At 46.6% G+C, this 14,310-nt stretch overlaps 1 protein-coding gene across 3 annotated transcripts; it reads left to right on the top strand.

The window, feature by feature from the left end:
* The first annotated feature begins 869 nt into the window (after positions 1-869).
* On the top strand, positions 870-13,671 carry LOC104369560 (ankyrin repeat domain-containing protein 9). Of its 3 annotated transcripts, XM_032989550.2 has the most exons (3): positions 870-2,047; positions 6,979-7,098; positions 13,467-13,671. In XM_032989550.2, the coding sequence occupies exons 1-3, from the start codon at positions 1,175-1,177 to the stop codon at positions 13,473-13,475; spliced, it is 1,002 nt and encodes a 333-aa protein (XP_032845441.1). In that variant the 5' UTR covers positions 870-1,174; the 3' UTR covers positions 13,476-13,671. The 3 variants fall into 3 exon arrangements, with proteins under 3 accessions (XP_032845441.1, XP_032845444.1, XP_032845442.1); XM_032989553.2 differs by lacking the exon at positions 6,979-7,098; XM_032989551.2 differs by lacking the exons at positions 6,979-7,098; positions 13,467-13,671 and adding an exon at positions 6,199-6,793.
* The last annotated feature ends 639 nt before the right edge of the window (positions 13,672-14,310 follow it).

Genomic DNA, 14,310 nt, shown 5'->3' with positions numbered 1-14,310 from the left:
CCTGTTTTCCTATCAATATGGTGAGGTACCATCTTACTGCAATCTGTTTACTTATAAGATGTGTGGAAGCTCTCCTTTCTTAAACACAAGTTGCCATAAAAGCTGCTTAGTTTGTTTCTTTCCTGTGAATTCAATTTTGGTCGGGTCCTTCTGCCTCACCCAACAGGCACTACCCCCTCAAGCCTGTAGGCCTTGGTCCTCTGTGTTTTACCAGGGTGTTGCACAAGTCTGATTGCTCAATCCCACTTTCCCCCACTGCAACTGGTTCTGACCCCAGTCCTGGAGCATGACATCTGAGAAGTGTTTAGATCAAAGCTCTCCATCCGCCAGTGGGGTTTGGCCATTAACCTTTTGCTTATGTACTTGCTGTGCAATAGAGGCACTTCAAGTATTTCCTTGCTAAACAAAGGCAGGTGTTTAAACTGAGCAATACAGTTTATGATTCTGGGCATAGTTAATCCATGTACCGTTCTACTCTTTTCTCTGCAGATTAATGCTGGGATCTTAAACATCACTGATGACTTATAGACAATCCATTAACATCAGTGGCTCCTAAGTGGCTAGCCATACCATTATTTATAAAATAGGGATCCCTTCCTAATGCTACAGTTCCCAATCTCTTGATTTCCTGAGCATATAATCATGCGTATTATCAACTGTGGAGCATTTTACACTGCTACATATTTTTTACTCTATAATGAGCTCTGTGTGTGAGTGACATACAAAAAATAGCCGAATATTGCTTTTGCACTTACTGCAATGTATGAACTGATCTGGTTAGACATGAAATGCAGACAGAAATCCGCCTCACCTCTCAAGCTAATTTTAGTCTCTCCCTCTCTTCTCTCTAGCTGTGTGTGTATAAAATCACTCACGGTCTGACAGCGTTCCAGTAACCTGTGCCACGCTCAGAGTGGGATGTACTTACTAACCATCTGCTTGCATGGCATGGGTTAACCGAGCCTGTGGGATTGTGCTTACCTAAACAAAACCACTGCAGTGAGAGGAAAAACAATGAATGGGTGGAGATGATCAGCCCATGCATTCCAGCTAGTGCAGTCCAGGCAGCAATGACAGCCTGAAGGTTGCAGCAGCATCGGGATCTGCATTCCAAGTGCACAGATCTTACAGTCTGGAGTGATTTTACGTGGAGCTGCTCTTTATTTGTTGAGCCATGGCCAGTAACCAGGCCAGTCTGCAGGATGATCAGAGCAGGCACTGCAAGTTCTTATCCTATATGTTCTACCAGGCAGTGAGAGACCACAAGCCTGTGTGGATGCTGGAAGACATGAGAACTATGGAGTATTTTTACTGGGAGGAAAATGCCAGCCTAAGAACCTACTCACCTTCAGAAGCCCTTCTCTATGCAGTGGTGCATAACCACCTGCCTTATGCTCAGTATCTGCTGTCTCATTTTCCAGAGGAGGCTCTCAAGGTGCCTGGGGAACACTTCTGCTATTGCCCATCCTCTGCTCCTCACTTGGCCATGGCGGTCACATATGACAGGAGAGATATTTTGGGGCTGATCATCAAAATTGCACACAAGCTCCCCAGCTTGAACTCCTACATCAATAGGACTGGCTGCTTTCATCTGGAAGATGGGAAAACCCCCCTGCACCTTGCCTGTGAACTGCTGAGATCAGAGACGGTCCTCATCCTTCTTGGGAATGGAGCTTCTCCTAGGATAGAGGACAGTAAAGGGCTTACCCCACTGGACGTCATCCTGGAGCAGATGTGGGACTCCAAAGTTAATGTGGCATCAAAGAAGCTCTGCCTCGACTACCTCTTGCTCTTCATGCCCAACCCACAGTTTAAGATGCGGAAAGTTCTGCAGGAGCACCCGGAACACTGGACAGCTTTGCTGGGGGAAGACAAATTCAACAGCCTGGTGGGGAACACACCTGCTTCTTTATATCTGCAAGCTATGCAAACTATTCTCCAGACTCTTCCCCCCTCCCACTTCCCTAAAAGCATCCAGGAACTACCTATACCTCAGGCACTAAAGCCCTTACCATCCTATGGCAAAAAGCTACCGACAAAAAATGTGGTAAATGTTTTTCCTTGACTTTATTCACTGGGTCTTGGATTTTCAAAGGCAACTTAGGGGAGCTGGTCATCTGCCAGCCTCTGCATTTTAGTGTGATTTTAGTACTTAACCTATTAGGCTATGCTGGAAAATCCAATATTTTGTGACAGGATTTTAAATGTCTTTTCTAATTGATTGCAGGCACGGCACTTTTAAAGGCAAAAGCCTTCCTTGTTTTCTGTTGTGTTGTGCATGTGAAGGGTTAACTGTAGTCGAGACTGTGTTATGTTTGGTTTCTTAGCTGTCAGCTGATATCAGTGTATCTGAATTCCCAATATGATAACTGTATCCTGTGTAACTTACCTGGGTAAAAAGGAACTACGTGCCCAGTGGGATTTTCAAATGGTGTAACTATGGGACTGTGTTCTGCTAGAGATGGGAGAAATACCATCCTGTACCAACAGGGTTCAAATGTCAGGTTTCCTTTCTAACAATGATCTAGCATCATCTAGTAATAACCAAAAAGTCCATGGCTGATGCTGCAGGAACGTAGAGGCAGTCCTGCAGAGCACCTGATTTTTTTCTGTTACTTTATAGCAGGTCATAGTTGGAGGGCATGAGTTCAGAGATGAGCAGTGAGTGTATATTCCTGGTGGGGGGGATAGAGACCAGCAGCAGAGTTAACAGAAAGCATCCTGTCTCACCTGGGAGTGAGGGGGTTAAAGGCAATCCCAGCCCTGATGCCTCTACAGTCTTGTGCAGTGGGGAAGGAACCATCTTCCCTGCTGTCCAGTAAACAAATGGAAATCAGAGCAGGGCCAGTGAAAGCCCTGTCATTCATAAGTGACATTATTTCTCCTTGACTGTTGTTTTAAGGGATGAGCATATTTCTACAAGAGATGTAGCTCACTAACTTGATTTCCCAGTGGGTCTCAGAGCCACCGGCATTTGCTACTTATCCTAAGCTGGGGTATGATGTTCTGCTGTCAGAAGTTGTCACTTGTTGTCAAATTAGAGTATTTTTGCCACTCGGGTCCAGACAGATGGCCTGATCCTGGAACACACAGAGTTCCCATTGACTCCCCTGAGCACTGCAGGCAGGGTGTGTGCAGCAAGCAGAGCTGGGGCTGCCCTGATTTCTGGGGAGCTCTGCACCTCGCTGCCCAGGCAGAGCCCTGTCTGCTCAAGGCACTGGTTCTGCTCTCCCGGCCATGCTCAGCACCAAGTCTCTTTGGGGGACATCCATTATTTTGGACCCCAATGTTCTCCTCTCTTTGTAAGTGCAACCACCTGCTCTGCTGAAGTAACGTAACCCACTTCCCCAGATCTGTACTGAACAGCAGTGAAGAAATCACTCATCTCTTTAAATAAATTTGGAGCCAAAGGCAGAGGGGCACAAACCCCTCTTAGCAAGGCTCTGGCTAAGAAAGGATGTGGATTCACATTTCAATTGCTCCGTGCAAAAATGGCTCATGTCTCATCTGGCTAATTCCCTGCCTGTGCCGAGGCGGCTGTGCGGGAGCTGCACCCTTTTTTCCCTCAGCACAGGGAGCACTTCCACCCAGTTTCCCCGTGCGCGGGTACCTCCCGTGTGCCCGGATGCCGGCGATGGCAGCCACAGCCAGGTGGAGATTTCCCGCAGGGCTGCGCAATGCACCGGGCACAGCCAACTGGAACATCCTTTCGGAGACACGGGACGCTCCTCCCGGACACCCCTTCCCACGTGCCGTGGAAGCACATCGGTGCCGGTGCTGCCCGCGCTGCACTGGGTGAAGACGCAGGCTTGCTTGTGAGATGGAGAAAATGTCAGCCCAGTCCTAAAAGTGGCAAGCAGGCCACGAAGGGGTTAACCATTTTCCTGAAATCCCACATCCCTGGTACTGCAGTGTCCTTCCACCCCAGCCCCTGGGGACTTGCATGTCTTTCCCCATCTGTGTCTATCCCTCCTTGTTCGAAGGGGGGAGGGTGTGAACGACAATGGAGAAATTCAGGGTCAATCTTGGGCAAGGGTTTTGCGGAGAGGCTGCTTGCTCAGCAGCCTCTGCTGCAGACGGAGGCTGTCACAGCTCTCACAGCTCGGGAAGCAAAGCGGAGCCCAAGGCAGATTTCCATTATAAGCCGAGCTGCTTCTGGCAAGCCCTGCAGGCTCCCCAGCCCTGGCAGCCCCCAAAAACCTGGGGCTGGAGGCAGAGGACAAAGCAGGTGCTCGCTACCTGAGGCTGCTGCCGAGAGCAGCTGTGCAGAGCACGGCCCCTGTGGCACCCCTGGGGGCCTGAGGAGCGGGACTGGGTCTGCCCCAGCGGCAATGCGGTATCTCATCCAGATGTCAGTGGGCGAGAGGCGGAGGAGGCTGGTGATGGATATTATTAGAATAGTAATTAGGCCCCGGGAACAGAGATCCCAGGGAAGGAGGGAAGGGAAATCATCAATTGTTATTGCACTGGCTCGAAACCATGAGTTTCGGTGCTATAAAGAGTTTCGGAAAAGACAGGAGGGAGGGGAAGGGTGTTTGACTTAAAAATCAAAAGAGGCAGGTGGGGATTCTTGGCACTAATGAGGTAGCAGTTTCTAATAAGGCAGGGGGCTGTCCCCAGAGAGCCAGAGCAACCCAGTGGGAGCAAGTGGGTCTAAAATGGTTCAGGGTTCTCCTACTGACAGTAATAGTTGGGGGCCGTTGCAAAGGCCAGGGTTCAGGCACTTCAGGCTTTATGGGTGGATTTGTAGCAGGCAGCAGGAAACTTGTGTGCGTGCTTTTGTCCATGTGGGAGGCTACCCTCTATCCACTGGCCCAGGCAGAGGATAAGAGATGGATTCTCAGCAACTGCTCAAGCAACTCAAATTCTGGGGGATATCTGCGCCTGGTACCACAGCCTGGAAAAATGTTGCAGACCCACTGTTGGCCAACATGAGAAATGTCTGGTTTGCTCAGCCCAGTGGGCAATAGGCAGCTACCCATGCTGGAAAGATCACTCCACAGCCCTCTCATTCCTCCTTTTCCTGATCATTTTAACAAGAGATCAAGCACCAGCTGGCCCTCAGCTGCTGAGCTACCATCTGACCTCCATGTGCGGTCCCACTGGGCCAGAGTTTAGGGCCTTTAGCCTTGTGGTGACAACTCTTTCCATCTCCTGTAGTGATCTGAGTGCAGGATGGGGTGTCTTTCTGCTGGAATGGAGGAATCTTCTCCCTAAACCTCGTTTGCTTATCTTGTGGTGACCTGCCTGTTAGTTTGAGATCCCATTTGTCTTCCTGCTCAGTACAGTGACATTATATCAGATATGGCCAAATCTACCTCAGCCCCATCTGTGTTGATTTTTTTCCTGCAACCTGACAGTCCATACTCTTGAAAAATCCCTATGCTTGCATGACAAATATGTTAGTGACTTTGTTAATCAAAAAGGGTGCTAGGTGCTGTGTAGTGATGTTTACATTTTGCATATATACATACTGAGTAAGTGTAGCTAAGATCTGTATTTCTGAACTTGGGAAAAAGAATAAAAGCAAAAGAGAAAAGGGAGAGAGTAAAGTCTCTGCTATTCTTTGGATTGCAGGTTGGCTCTGCAGGTTTTAATTTCAATTTCAAAGAGTAGCATTGTAAGGATCTGAGTTGTGTGTTTTTGTGTGTGACAAGTTTTGATGAGTATCACCTCAGTGAGCACCTTGGTGTGTGCATGTACGTGTGTGTATAAACGCAGGGGTGCATGTGGGGCACATGTATGTCTGTGTCTCTGTCTGCCCTCTCCTGGTAAAACTCATAACTGATTTACAATACTTGCCCACTCCAGTACTTGTACACATCAGTGATCAATGCCTTAAGCAAGCAGCCTTTTCATGAGATAAGTGTGTGTCCCAAGCTCTGTGCTGCTAACAGGTAAGGACATTTCTTCTTTTCTTGTAAAGAGGCAGCAGCTTGGCTCTTGTAATGGGTGTTTTACCCCTGAACACCAAGCACGAGGGCTTCTGCTTGCCAACAACCTCAATCATCCAGGGAAGGGTTTGTGATAGTGGCCACATTTTATTCTCAAATCCACGTTTTTTTGGTTTTTTGTTTTTTGTTTTTTTTTTTAATAAAACCTACTAAAGATGCATCTTTGCTTTTCTTTTCTCTGGGCTGCCAGCAAAATTCAGCCACCTATGACTTCCTAACCCTATGCTTCTGTCTATTTCCGCAGCACCATTAGCAGGAAGGACAGGCCAGATTCTGACCTCAGTTACACCTCTTTACACCTGAAGTAATGCTTTTTAAGTCAATTGCATCACTCCTGATATTTGTTGGTCTAAAGGAAAACAGAAACTGTTTGTGCACTTATATTCTTCAAGGCTCCGTAACTCTGACTTCAGCATATAAATAAATGTGACACTTAATCCCTGAAAACATTTTTTACAGTTTTTGTACTGTGAATGTATATAGATATATATTTTCCATCTCTCTAACACCAATTGGCATTTCCTTGTTCCCAGTTCCCTTGGCATTTTTGGAATCAGCATGACAGTGACAGACGCTGTTGTTCACCGATTAAGATCGAATGTTGCCATGCCCAAGTACAAATGAATGTTCATTGTATGATATGACTTTCTTATAAAGCCATACTTTTGTAATTTTGGTTTCTCTTTTTTAGGGAAAAAAAAAATCTTCCATATAATTGTGTTTGTACATTACTCGCTGCATGATTAAAGATAAAAAGATTGTAACGTGCTGGGAATAAAATATATATACATAGCCTGATATAGTTAGGTATATTAGCTGTGAAATTAACTTAATCTGATTGTATTACCATAATAAAGTTGCAGTAAAAACTTGATGTGTCTTTTATTAGCCAGTTGGTCAAAACCATCCACCAGTATCTATTAGTTTTGCTTTAGCTCATCCTGGTGTTTGATGATTTCATTCTGACTGCTGAGCCATTACCTCCAAAAATGTGATCTGAGGAAAACAGTATTTTCTTTCACAGGCTTGCAATAGCTGGCTGTGTTGTCAGAGGATGACCCCAAGTGATGAGGTGAACCCACATTTCACAGATCCGCTGCAAGGTGGTGATGAATCAGAAGAAGGGACTCAACAGGGGCGAATGGTAATTGGTTTTGGAGATGTTCATCTTTTAGGTTTGAGTTCAGCTCATGGCAGCTTATGACAAAGCTGTGAATATAATGCTGCTGGCAGCCTCATTTTCCTGTCTGGTTTGTATGCCATCAACAAGCTCCTTTCCTTCCTAAGGTTTTTCTCTATTTGGAAAGATGCCCTGGTAAGGCTTCCAGCACCAACCCCAACTTCTCCTATAAGGCTCAGCTGCTGCTCAAGCTCCTCAGGCAGACATGCACCTCTCACCCGCAGTGCTCCCCTTGGGGTAATGATCCACCAGCTTCTGTGCACAAACACAGACCACCCAGCTCCTCTGTTGCCCTGCCAAAATCAGCTACCCAAAGCATTTCCGATGATGGGTAGCTGGTTTTGATGATGATGATGATCACAGGGCTTGGACTGCACCACCAATGGTACCCACAGATCTCCTCAGTGTGTGCTAGCACATACAACCTATAACCAAAGGAGTTAGTACTTCAGCATGTGCTTGCATAAGTTACTGGTTTCACAGAAGAAAGCAGAAAGGGGAATTGTATCACTTAAAGAAGGCCAAGACTATCTCCTTGCCTTCATAGTGGGAGATTTAGCCCTGACTACTCCACCACAAGAATGTGGTCACCAAAGATATGTTTTCTGGTTTATTTGCTCCCACCTTTCCTGTATGTGAGAATGAGAAACTGATTCAATTTGTGTCGTGTGCTGGCAGCTCCTCTGAGGCTGACTGTCATGGCACTAGTGAGCAGCTCTGGCAGCTGAGGGAGTCCTGGGCTGCTGCATCCTTCAGAGCCAGTCTCATCTAAGTATCAGGTTTTTTACAACTGTAGTTAGTTGTAGCCCACGCATCAGCAGGCAGCAAGATAGGTATTTAAATAGAGAGAGAAATGTAAAGGGTATATTCCCTTGTGTGTGGGGAAGTAGTGTCAGAAGCAGATGATGCATTGCCTGAAATCCTGCCTACATCTCAGTTACATGAGTGAGTCACCCCAAGTGCAGCTGATGATAGGTTTGGTATGTCCCATACTAGCCCATGTCTGTCTGGCCAGCACAGCAGCAACACTGTCTGGGAGCACGCACTGTGCTCTGCTGCACCACCATGCTGGGCTGATGATATGGATGACTGTGCGCAGCTGTCGGGATCCAGCTCCCAAGATGCCCACAGTTGTCTCTAGCACTTCAGAAGCCATTCTGAAGCCAGGTTACTCTAGGGGTAACTCCCAAAGGCAGCTTGAATTGAAAAATCAATCATCATTTTCCTGACTCGGTCCCAGTTCCAGCTCTAGTAAAGTGTGCTTGTGTTTTGCTGTGGTTCTCCTGTGAAGCATTTATTGCTAGTGGGAAGGCTTTTGGTGAATTTCATGAATACATACGGAGAGAAGATAGCTGTGCTCTGTACACCAGCTATGCCCACTCACGCCACCAGATGGGCAGATTCCTGTGCAGAGCTGTGAGGAGGAGGAATGATTATCACAGAGTTGTCAGACTCATGAAAGAAAACCAGGGAGAAAAGAAGGGAAGAAGAGGATTGGGAGAGGCAGTATGCCAAGATCCCTTCTGGGAAGCAGATCTTACAGTTAAACAGAAATAGGGAAAATAGCTGGGAGAATCCCAAACCACAGTACAAGCTAGAAGAAGCACAAAAGCACAGAAACCACCCCCTGCCATATTCTCCTGGAGCTTGGCTTCAGGGTCAGAGAACGTCAGGTACCAGACTCAAAACTGAGGCAATAAAATGCTGTTGTTGTTTGAGTCTGGTCGGCAGCCAACCACCACGCAGCCACTCTCTCTCCCTTCTCTTCCGGCAATGGGAAGGGACAGAGAGCCAGGCTTGGGGTTTGAGATAGGACTGGGATGGGGAAAAAAATCACCCTTTATGGTCACAAGCAAAAGGCAGACTTGTTAGGGGAAGAAAAAAAAGAACATACATTTATTACAGACACTAACAACACGTAACAGAGTAGGACAGTGGGAAGCATTGCCACATCTTGAGAACACCTTCCCCCCCACCCCTCCCTTCTTCCCGGGCTCAGCTCTGCTCCCGATATCTCTACCTCCTCCCCCAGTGGCGCAGGGGCAGGGAATGGGGGGTGCAGTCAGTGCTGCCACTTTCTTCATCTTCGATGGGGGGAGCTTCTGGAACTTCTTCCCCCTGCTCCAGCGTGCTCCCCCTCTCACAGGAGACAGTCCTCCACAAACTTTCTCCAACATGAGTCCCTCCCATGGGCCGCAGCATTCCCCACACTGCTCCATCATGGGTCACCAACTTTCTCCGACTGGATTCTCTCCCACGGCTGCAGCCCTTCCCGAGCTGCTCTGGCATGGGACACCCCCTCATGCTGCAATCCTCCCAGCACTGAATTACAGCAGCGGGGCTGCCTTTTCCCACGAGACCCCAGCCTTCTTTGGGCACAGCACCTTGATCAATCAGGCGGAAGCCACAGGCCTTAAACAATGTCTGCTCCACCGTAGATCTTCATGGGTGGCAGGGGGGGTCACCCTGCCGTCTCACCACAGGATACAGGGGGGTCTCTGCTCCGGCACACCTCCCCCCTCCTTTCTTCCTCCGTTCCTCCACTGACCTTGGTGTTCATGCAGCTGCAGCAACTGTTCCTCACAAGTCCCACTGCCCGTCACCACGTCCCTTCTTAAATACGTTATCGCAGAGGCGCAGCTGATGGGCTCAGTTTCCAAACAGAAGTGGAGCTGACTTGGAGCTGGGGGAGCTTTGAGAAGCTTCTCACAGGGGGCCGCCCCTATAGCCCCCTCCCCTGCCACCAGAAGAACTCCAGCACTCACTCAACCCAGGACAAATGCCCTCACTGGCCACATTCTGGCTCACATCTAGATCAGGTGGTCTTTGTCTCATATGGAGAGATATTGTCATGAAGTCTTCAAGCTGGCGTAAGCAGGCATTGGCATAAGTGTCTCAGAGACACGGGTCCACCCTGCTTCTGCCTACCTGCTCCCTCCTCCTGCCCTCAACTGAGTAAGCTCCAGCAAAGCTGGGTCATGGTGCTGTCACACCAGTGCCAGTGCCACCCAAGGGGACAGGGGCAATAAGCAACCAGGTAGGGGGTATTAGTCTTTTCCAAGGTTGCTTTTAACTTCAGCAGTAGAAGATCTTGTTCTTTGATGCAAAATTAAACAGGGAAGATCTCTAGTAATGCTGAACCAAGCCCCACTCTATCATGCTGTACATTTTGTACACATAAGGAATATCTTAACTGTCTCCTTAGACAGAGTAGACTTGGTATGCTCATAACAGTGAAGGTTTCTGAATTGGGAGAAGAGGCTGACAAGCATTAGGAAAGGAAATAATCACTAGAGCTGACTGGAAATTGGTGTTTCTATTCCGCCAAAAATGACAATATTGAAAAACACGATCCAGTTCTGATTCAGAATTAAAATTAAAAATACCAAAATTGGTATGGACTCAGTTTTACAAAGAAAATCGATCCAGATCTATCAAAATATTAATTAAAGAATAGCAAAATTCTGATGTTATAATATTTGGGGTTTGGTTTTAATATTTTATCATATATCGTAGTGTTAAAGCACTATAAAATAATGAAAATAGCATGCATTTAAATTCCTCAGTAGTAGCACAATTTAAAAAAAAAAAAAAAAAGACAAAGTCAAAATTTGCTTTAGCAAAGCAAACTATCCTGGTAGCTGAAACTCTTTGTTCAGGTTTTCTTCTACCAGAATTTTTGTCAAAACAAGAACATAAAAACCACACTGCTGGGTCCACACAGCACCATGCTGTGTCTCCAGCACTGGCAAAAGGAGAGGCCAGGTAAGGAGAGCAACTTAGCCTGGCCAATTTCTGGAGCGTGTTCCCTGATTACTCCCTCCGTATCCACAAGCTGTTGGGCATGTTAGAGGGTACACCCTTGCCTAGTCCTTTAGTATTCATCTTTTGACCCGGTGTTCCAAATCTGTCCATTTCTTTTTTGAGTCTGTTGATACAGTCACATTCACAACACTCTATGGCAGCAAGTTACATTTATCTGCACCAAAGCTCATCTGCCACTTTTTTGACCACTCAATTTAGTGAGGTCCTTCAGGTTTTTTTTTGCTATCTGTGTAGTGTTTGCATACTTGAAAAAGTCCAGTACCACTGCAAACACAGAGACATCACCATTCACTCCCTTCTCCAGTCACTGGTTATATATTAAACAAAACTGATTCCAGCACTGATCCCTGGGGGACCCCATTGCTGGCTCTTCTCCATGCCAACCACTAAATCCCAAACTTCCCATGCTGTAACCAGCTCTCACTCCATGAAATAATTCCTGCAATCCCATGGCAGCTTAATTTAATAACCTTTAGTATGGAAACTTGACAACAGATTTTTGAAAAATAATCTGAACATTATGCTCACTGGATCTCTCCTTTTTTCTCTATCCTTTTAAGTTAGGTAAGTCAAACAATTCAATTTTGATGAACGTACATTTTGCAGTACAGAAAATCTGTTCTGACAAGAAACATCAGAATTAAAAAGCACTGTCCATCAGCAGGACCTAAAGATTTTTATGAATTGTGCAGTCTCCCCCAGCATGGAAATATTACCCCATGTGACATGGAAGTTGGCAGAGCAGCTCAATACCTCCCTGTGGAACCTGCCTGTCCAGTTATCCGCTCCACTAAAGACTTGAAAAGCTAGATTTTGGGCTTGTAAAATATAGCAGTGCATATACAGACCTGAGATCCTTATTCCATTCACATCTGTCTCTGGTACTGGGATAAATACAGGTTGGACTGCCTTTTCTACTTCAGTCTCTCTTTACTGACCTCATTCCAAAACTTTCTGAAGAACATTATTTAGGCCCAAGTAATGAAATAAGTACTTACAGGGTCTCTATCAATGAGGTAATGTCTGTCCCTCCAGAGCAACTCCCATCACAGTGTAAAGCACATTGTCTTGAAATTGCAGGGGAAATTTACACAAGATTTTTTAAATGTCTCTTCTGATTTTGAGGCTTTGACTGATGCTGAAAATGAGCAACTACAGGACAAAAATCTCTGTTCTTCTGCCTGGAAGGTGTTAGGCAGTGACACTGTAAGCAGTCTCTTTTTCTGAGCTTACTGATCTTAGAGAGGTGACATTTTCAGCTGTGATGCATATATTTTCAGACACTAAACTTCTCATCGATACAGCTGACTGCTTGATCAAATGTTCTTTATGGACTTCTTCTGTGGGTAGAGCTGAGCTTTAGTGATAGCTACAGGCTTTGGCTTACTTCTGTACCAGCCAGCAGAGCCCTGCATGGTGACAGACAGAGATAAAATTACATTCCATGCATAATTTGGGATTTAATGAAAGGAAAGCAGAAATGATAGGAAGAAAGATTTCTGTCTAAATTAAGTTTCTGCTTAAAGGTGTGTTCCCTAAGCACTCAGAAATCCACATGCTTGCTTAGACTACCTCACTCGGATCTGGTAAGCTTCAAGAAGGTGTAAGGTACAATTAGTAACCCAAATTTGGGATCAGGGAGGCTGAGAGTAGCTTTCCCACAAAACTACCCAGTTCTTCTTTTGAGGAATTAACAGATTCTAGAAGCAGATTTGTGCTTTGTGTTCTCTGCAAAACATGAAGCAGGTTTCAAAAGATCTCAGTGTTATCCCAACACACATCACCATTATCCCTTCAAGTATAAAACATCAATTAAATGACAAGGTCCAAACGTAGACCTGCTCACACCCATTCTTAGCTCTGTTTTGCAGATGTTTAGACCTGAGGAGTCCCTTACATCGTGGCCCGAGCCTTTGCCCCCACTGCCTTGGAGGGAATGATCACCCAAATTTAAAGCTCCAATATTTACTGCACATGACATACAACATGAAAGCACATGCAAGCATTATGGCTGATGTGAAGGAGAAGGACCCACATGAGTCTTACTTCTTTTTCTCACTCTCTCTTTTGCTCTCTGGGGAAAAAGACCCTGCCTCAGCCAGGCAGAACTCCATGAATAATGCTGGTGTCAAACAATGTCCCAGTTCAGTGCTGGTTCCAGCTTGCCAGGTTTTGGTGTGGTCGACAAGCTTCCAGGCTGGACCTGTTGGTGTAACTGCTCTAAGATTCGGGAAGGCATGTCCTTGTCTTTAGAAAGATCAGGTCAGACTTCAAATAGGCAACGGCAGCTTTAGTTTGTAGTATCTACTGCTTTTATTCTCTTTGTGGACCTTTATACCATCTTCAATAAAATCTAAAAACTGTTGAACCTGGGAGAGCTGCTAATGAATATGCTCTCACCAGCTAAAAGCAAGAAAAAAAGAGTGTATCTTAAAATGAAAGCCCTGTGTTTAAGTTTTACATTTCAAATGATTTAAGTGTTTTTTCTTCTTCTTTTGTTTCTGCAGGTTGCCTGAGAGGTCAGTTTTGCCTGGCTATTGTCTGATTCGCTACATGGCTCCCTGCATTTTCACCATCGGTCCTCAAATCACCACAGCTTTGAAGTGGATCCATCTGGACCTTTTCTTCTGCCTCTCTTCATGTCAGTACCGCAAGAGCCCTGTGGTGCTTTTGAACTCAAATGCCACCTTTTATTAGAAGAGAAAGCAAAGGTTCTAACGGATAAAATGGAGGAAATTCAGCTGGGCAAGGCAGGATAAAAATAAAAGGGTATTATGAACAACCCTTCCTTCCCCCGGGCTTGCCCTGGCTTGTTGGCTGCCAGAGATGTGGCACATGAAGAAAAAACAACTTACACCTGGGCAGCTGCTACCGATGATGATTGCCACACACTGCAATTGGTTTGCTGGGGGGGGTGCGTGTGTGTGCGGTGTGGTGGTGGTGGTTTTGGTGTGGTTTTTGTTTGTTTGTTTGTTTTTACGACTCTTCTAATATTTTCCTGAGCAGAACAGAGCAGCACGGCGGCTCCCCACGGGCTGTGAACTAGCGAGGCCCGGCCTCAGGCGGGCCCGCGGCCGCCGCGCCGCTCCAGGCCGCAAGATGGCGCCGCGACCCTTCCGGCCGATGGCGCGGCCGTTGCCCGCCCTGAGGGGACTGGGGGCCGTGAGGCGACCCCGCCGCCTGTGCCCGCCCCTCGCCGCGCCCGGATGGTGATGATGGCACAACAGTGTCCAAGCCATAATCCAAATAAGCAAAGCCTGTTAGAGGGAAGTGTTGCAGGTGCCTGTACTGTCAGCCACTAAAGATTGGGGAGTTATTCCAGCAACAGAAGGGCCTCAGGCAGCCCAGAAG

Source organism: Tyto alba, unplaced genomic scaffold (assembly GCF_018691265.1).
Source record: "Tyto alba isolate M040663 unplaced genomic scaffold, T.alba_DEE_v4.0 Super-Scaffold_16, whole genome shotgun sequence".
NCBI lineage: Eukaryota > Metazoa > Chordata > Aves > Strigiformes > Tytonidae > Tyto > Tyto alba.
This window is presented reverse-complemented; position numbering and strand designations above follow the sequence as displayed.

Bases quoted from the DNA above. Each gene is read 5' to 3' on its own strand.
- LOC104369560 (XM_032989550.2), top strand. From the start codon at position 1,175: ATGGCCAGTAACCAGGCCAGTCTGCAGGATGATCAGAGCAGGCACTGC. The intron at 2,048-6,978 runs GTAAATGTTTTT...TTTCTTTCACAG, and splicing joins AGCTACCGACAAAAAATGTG to GCTTGCAATAGCTGGCTGTG.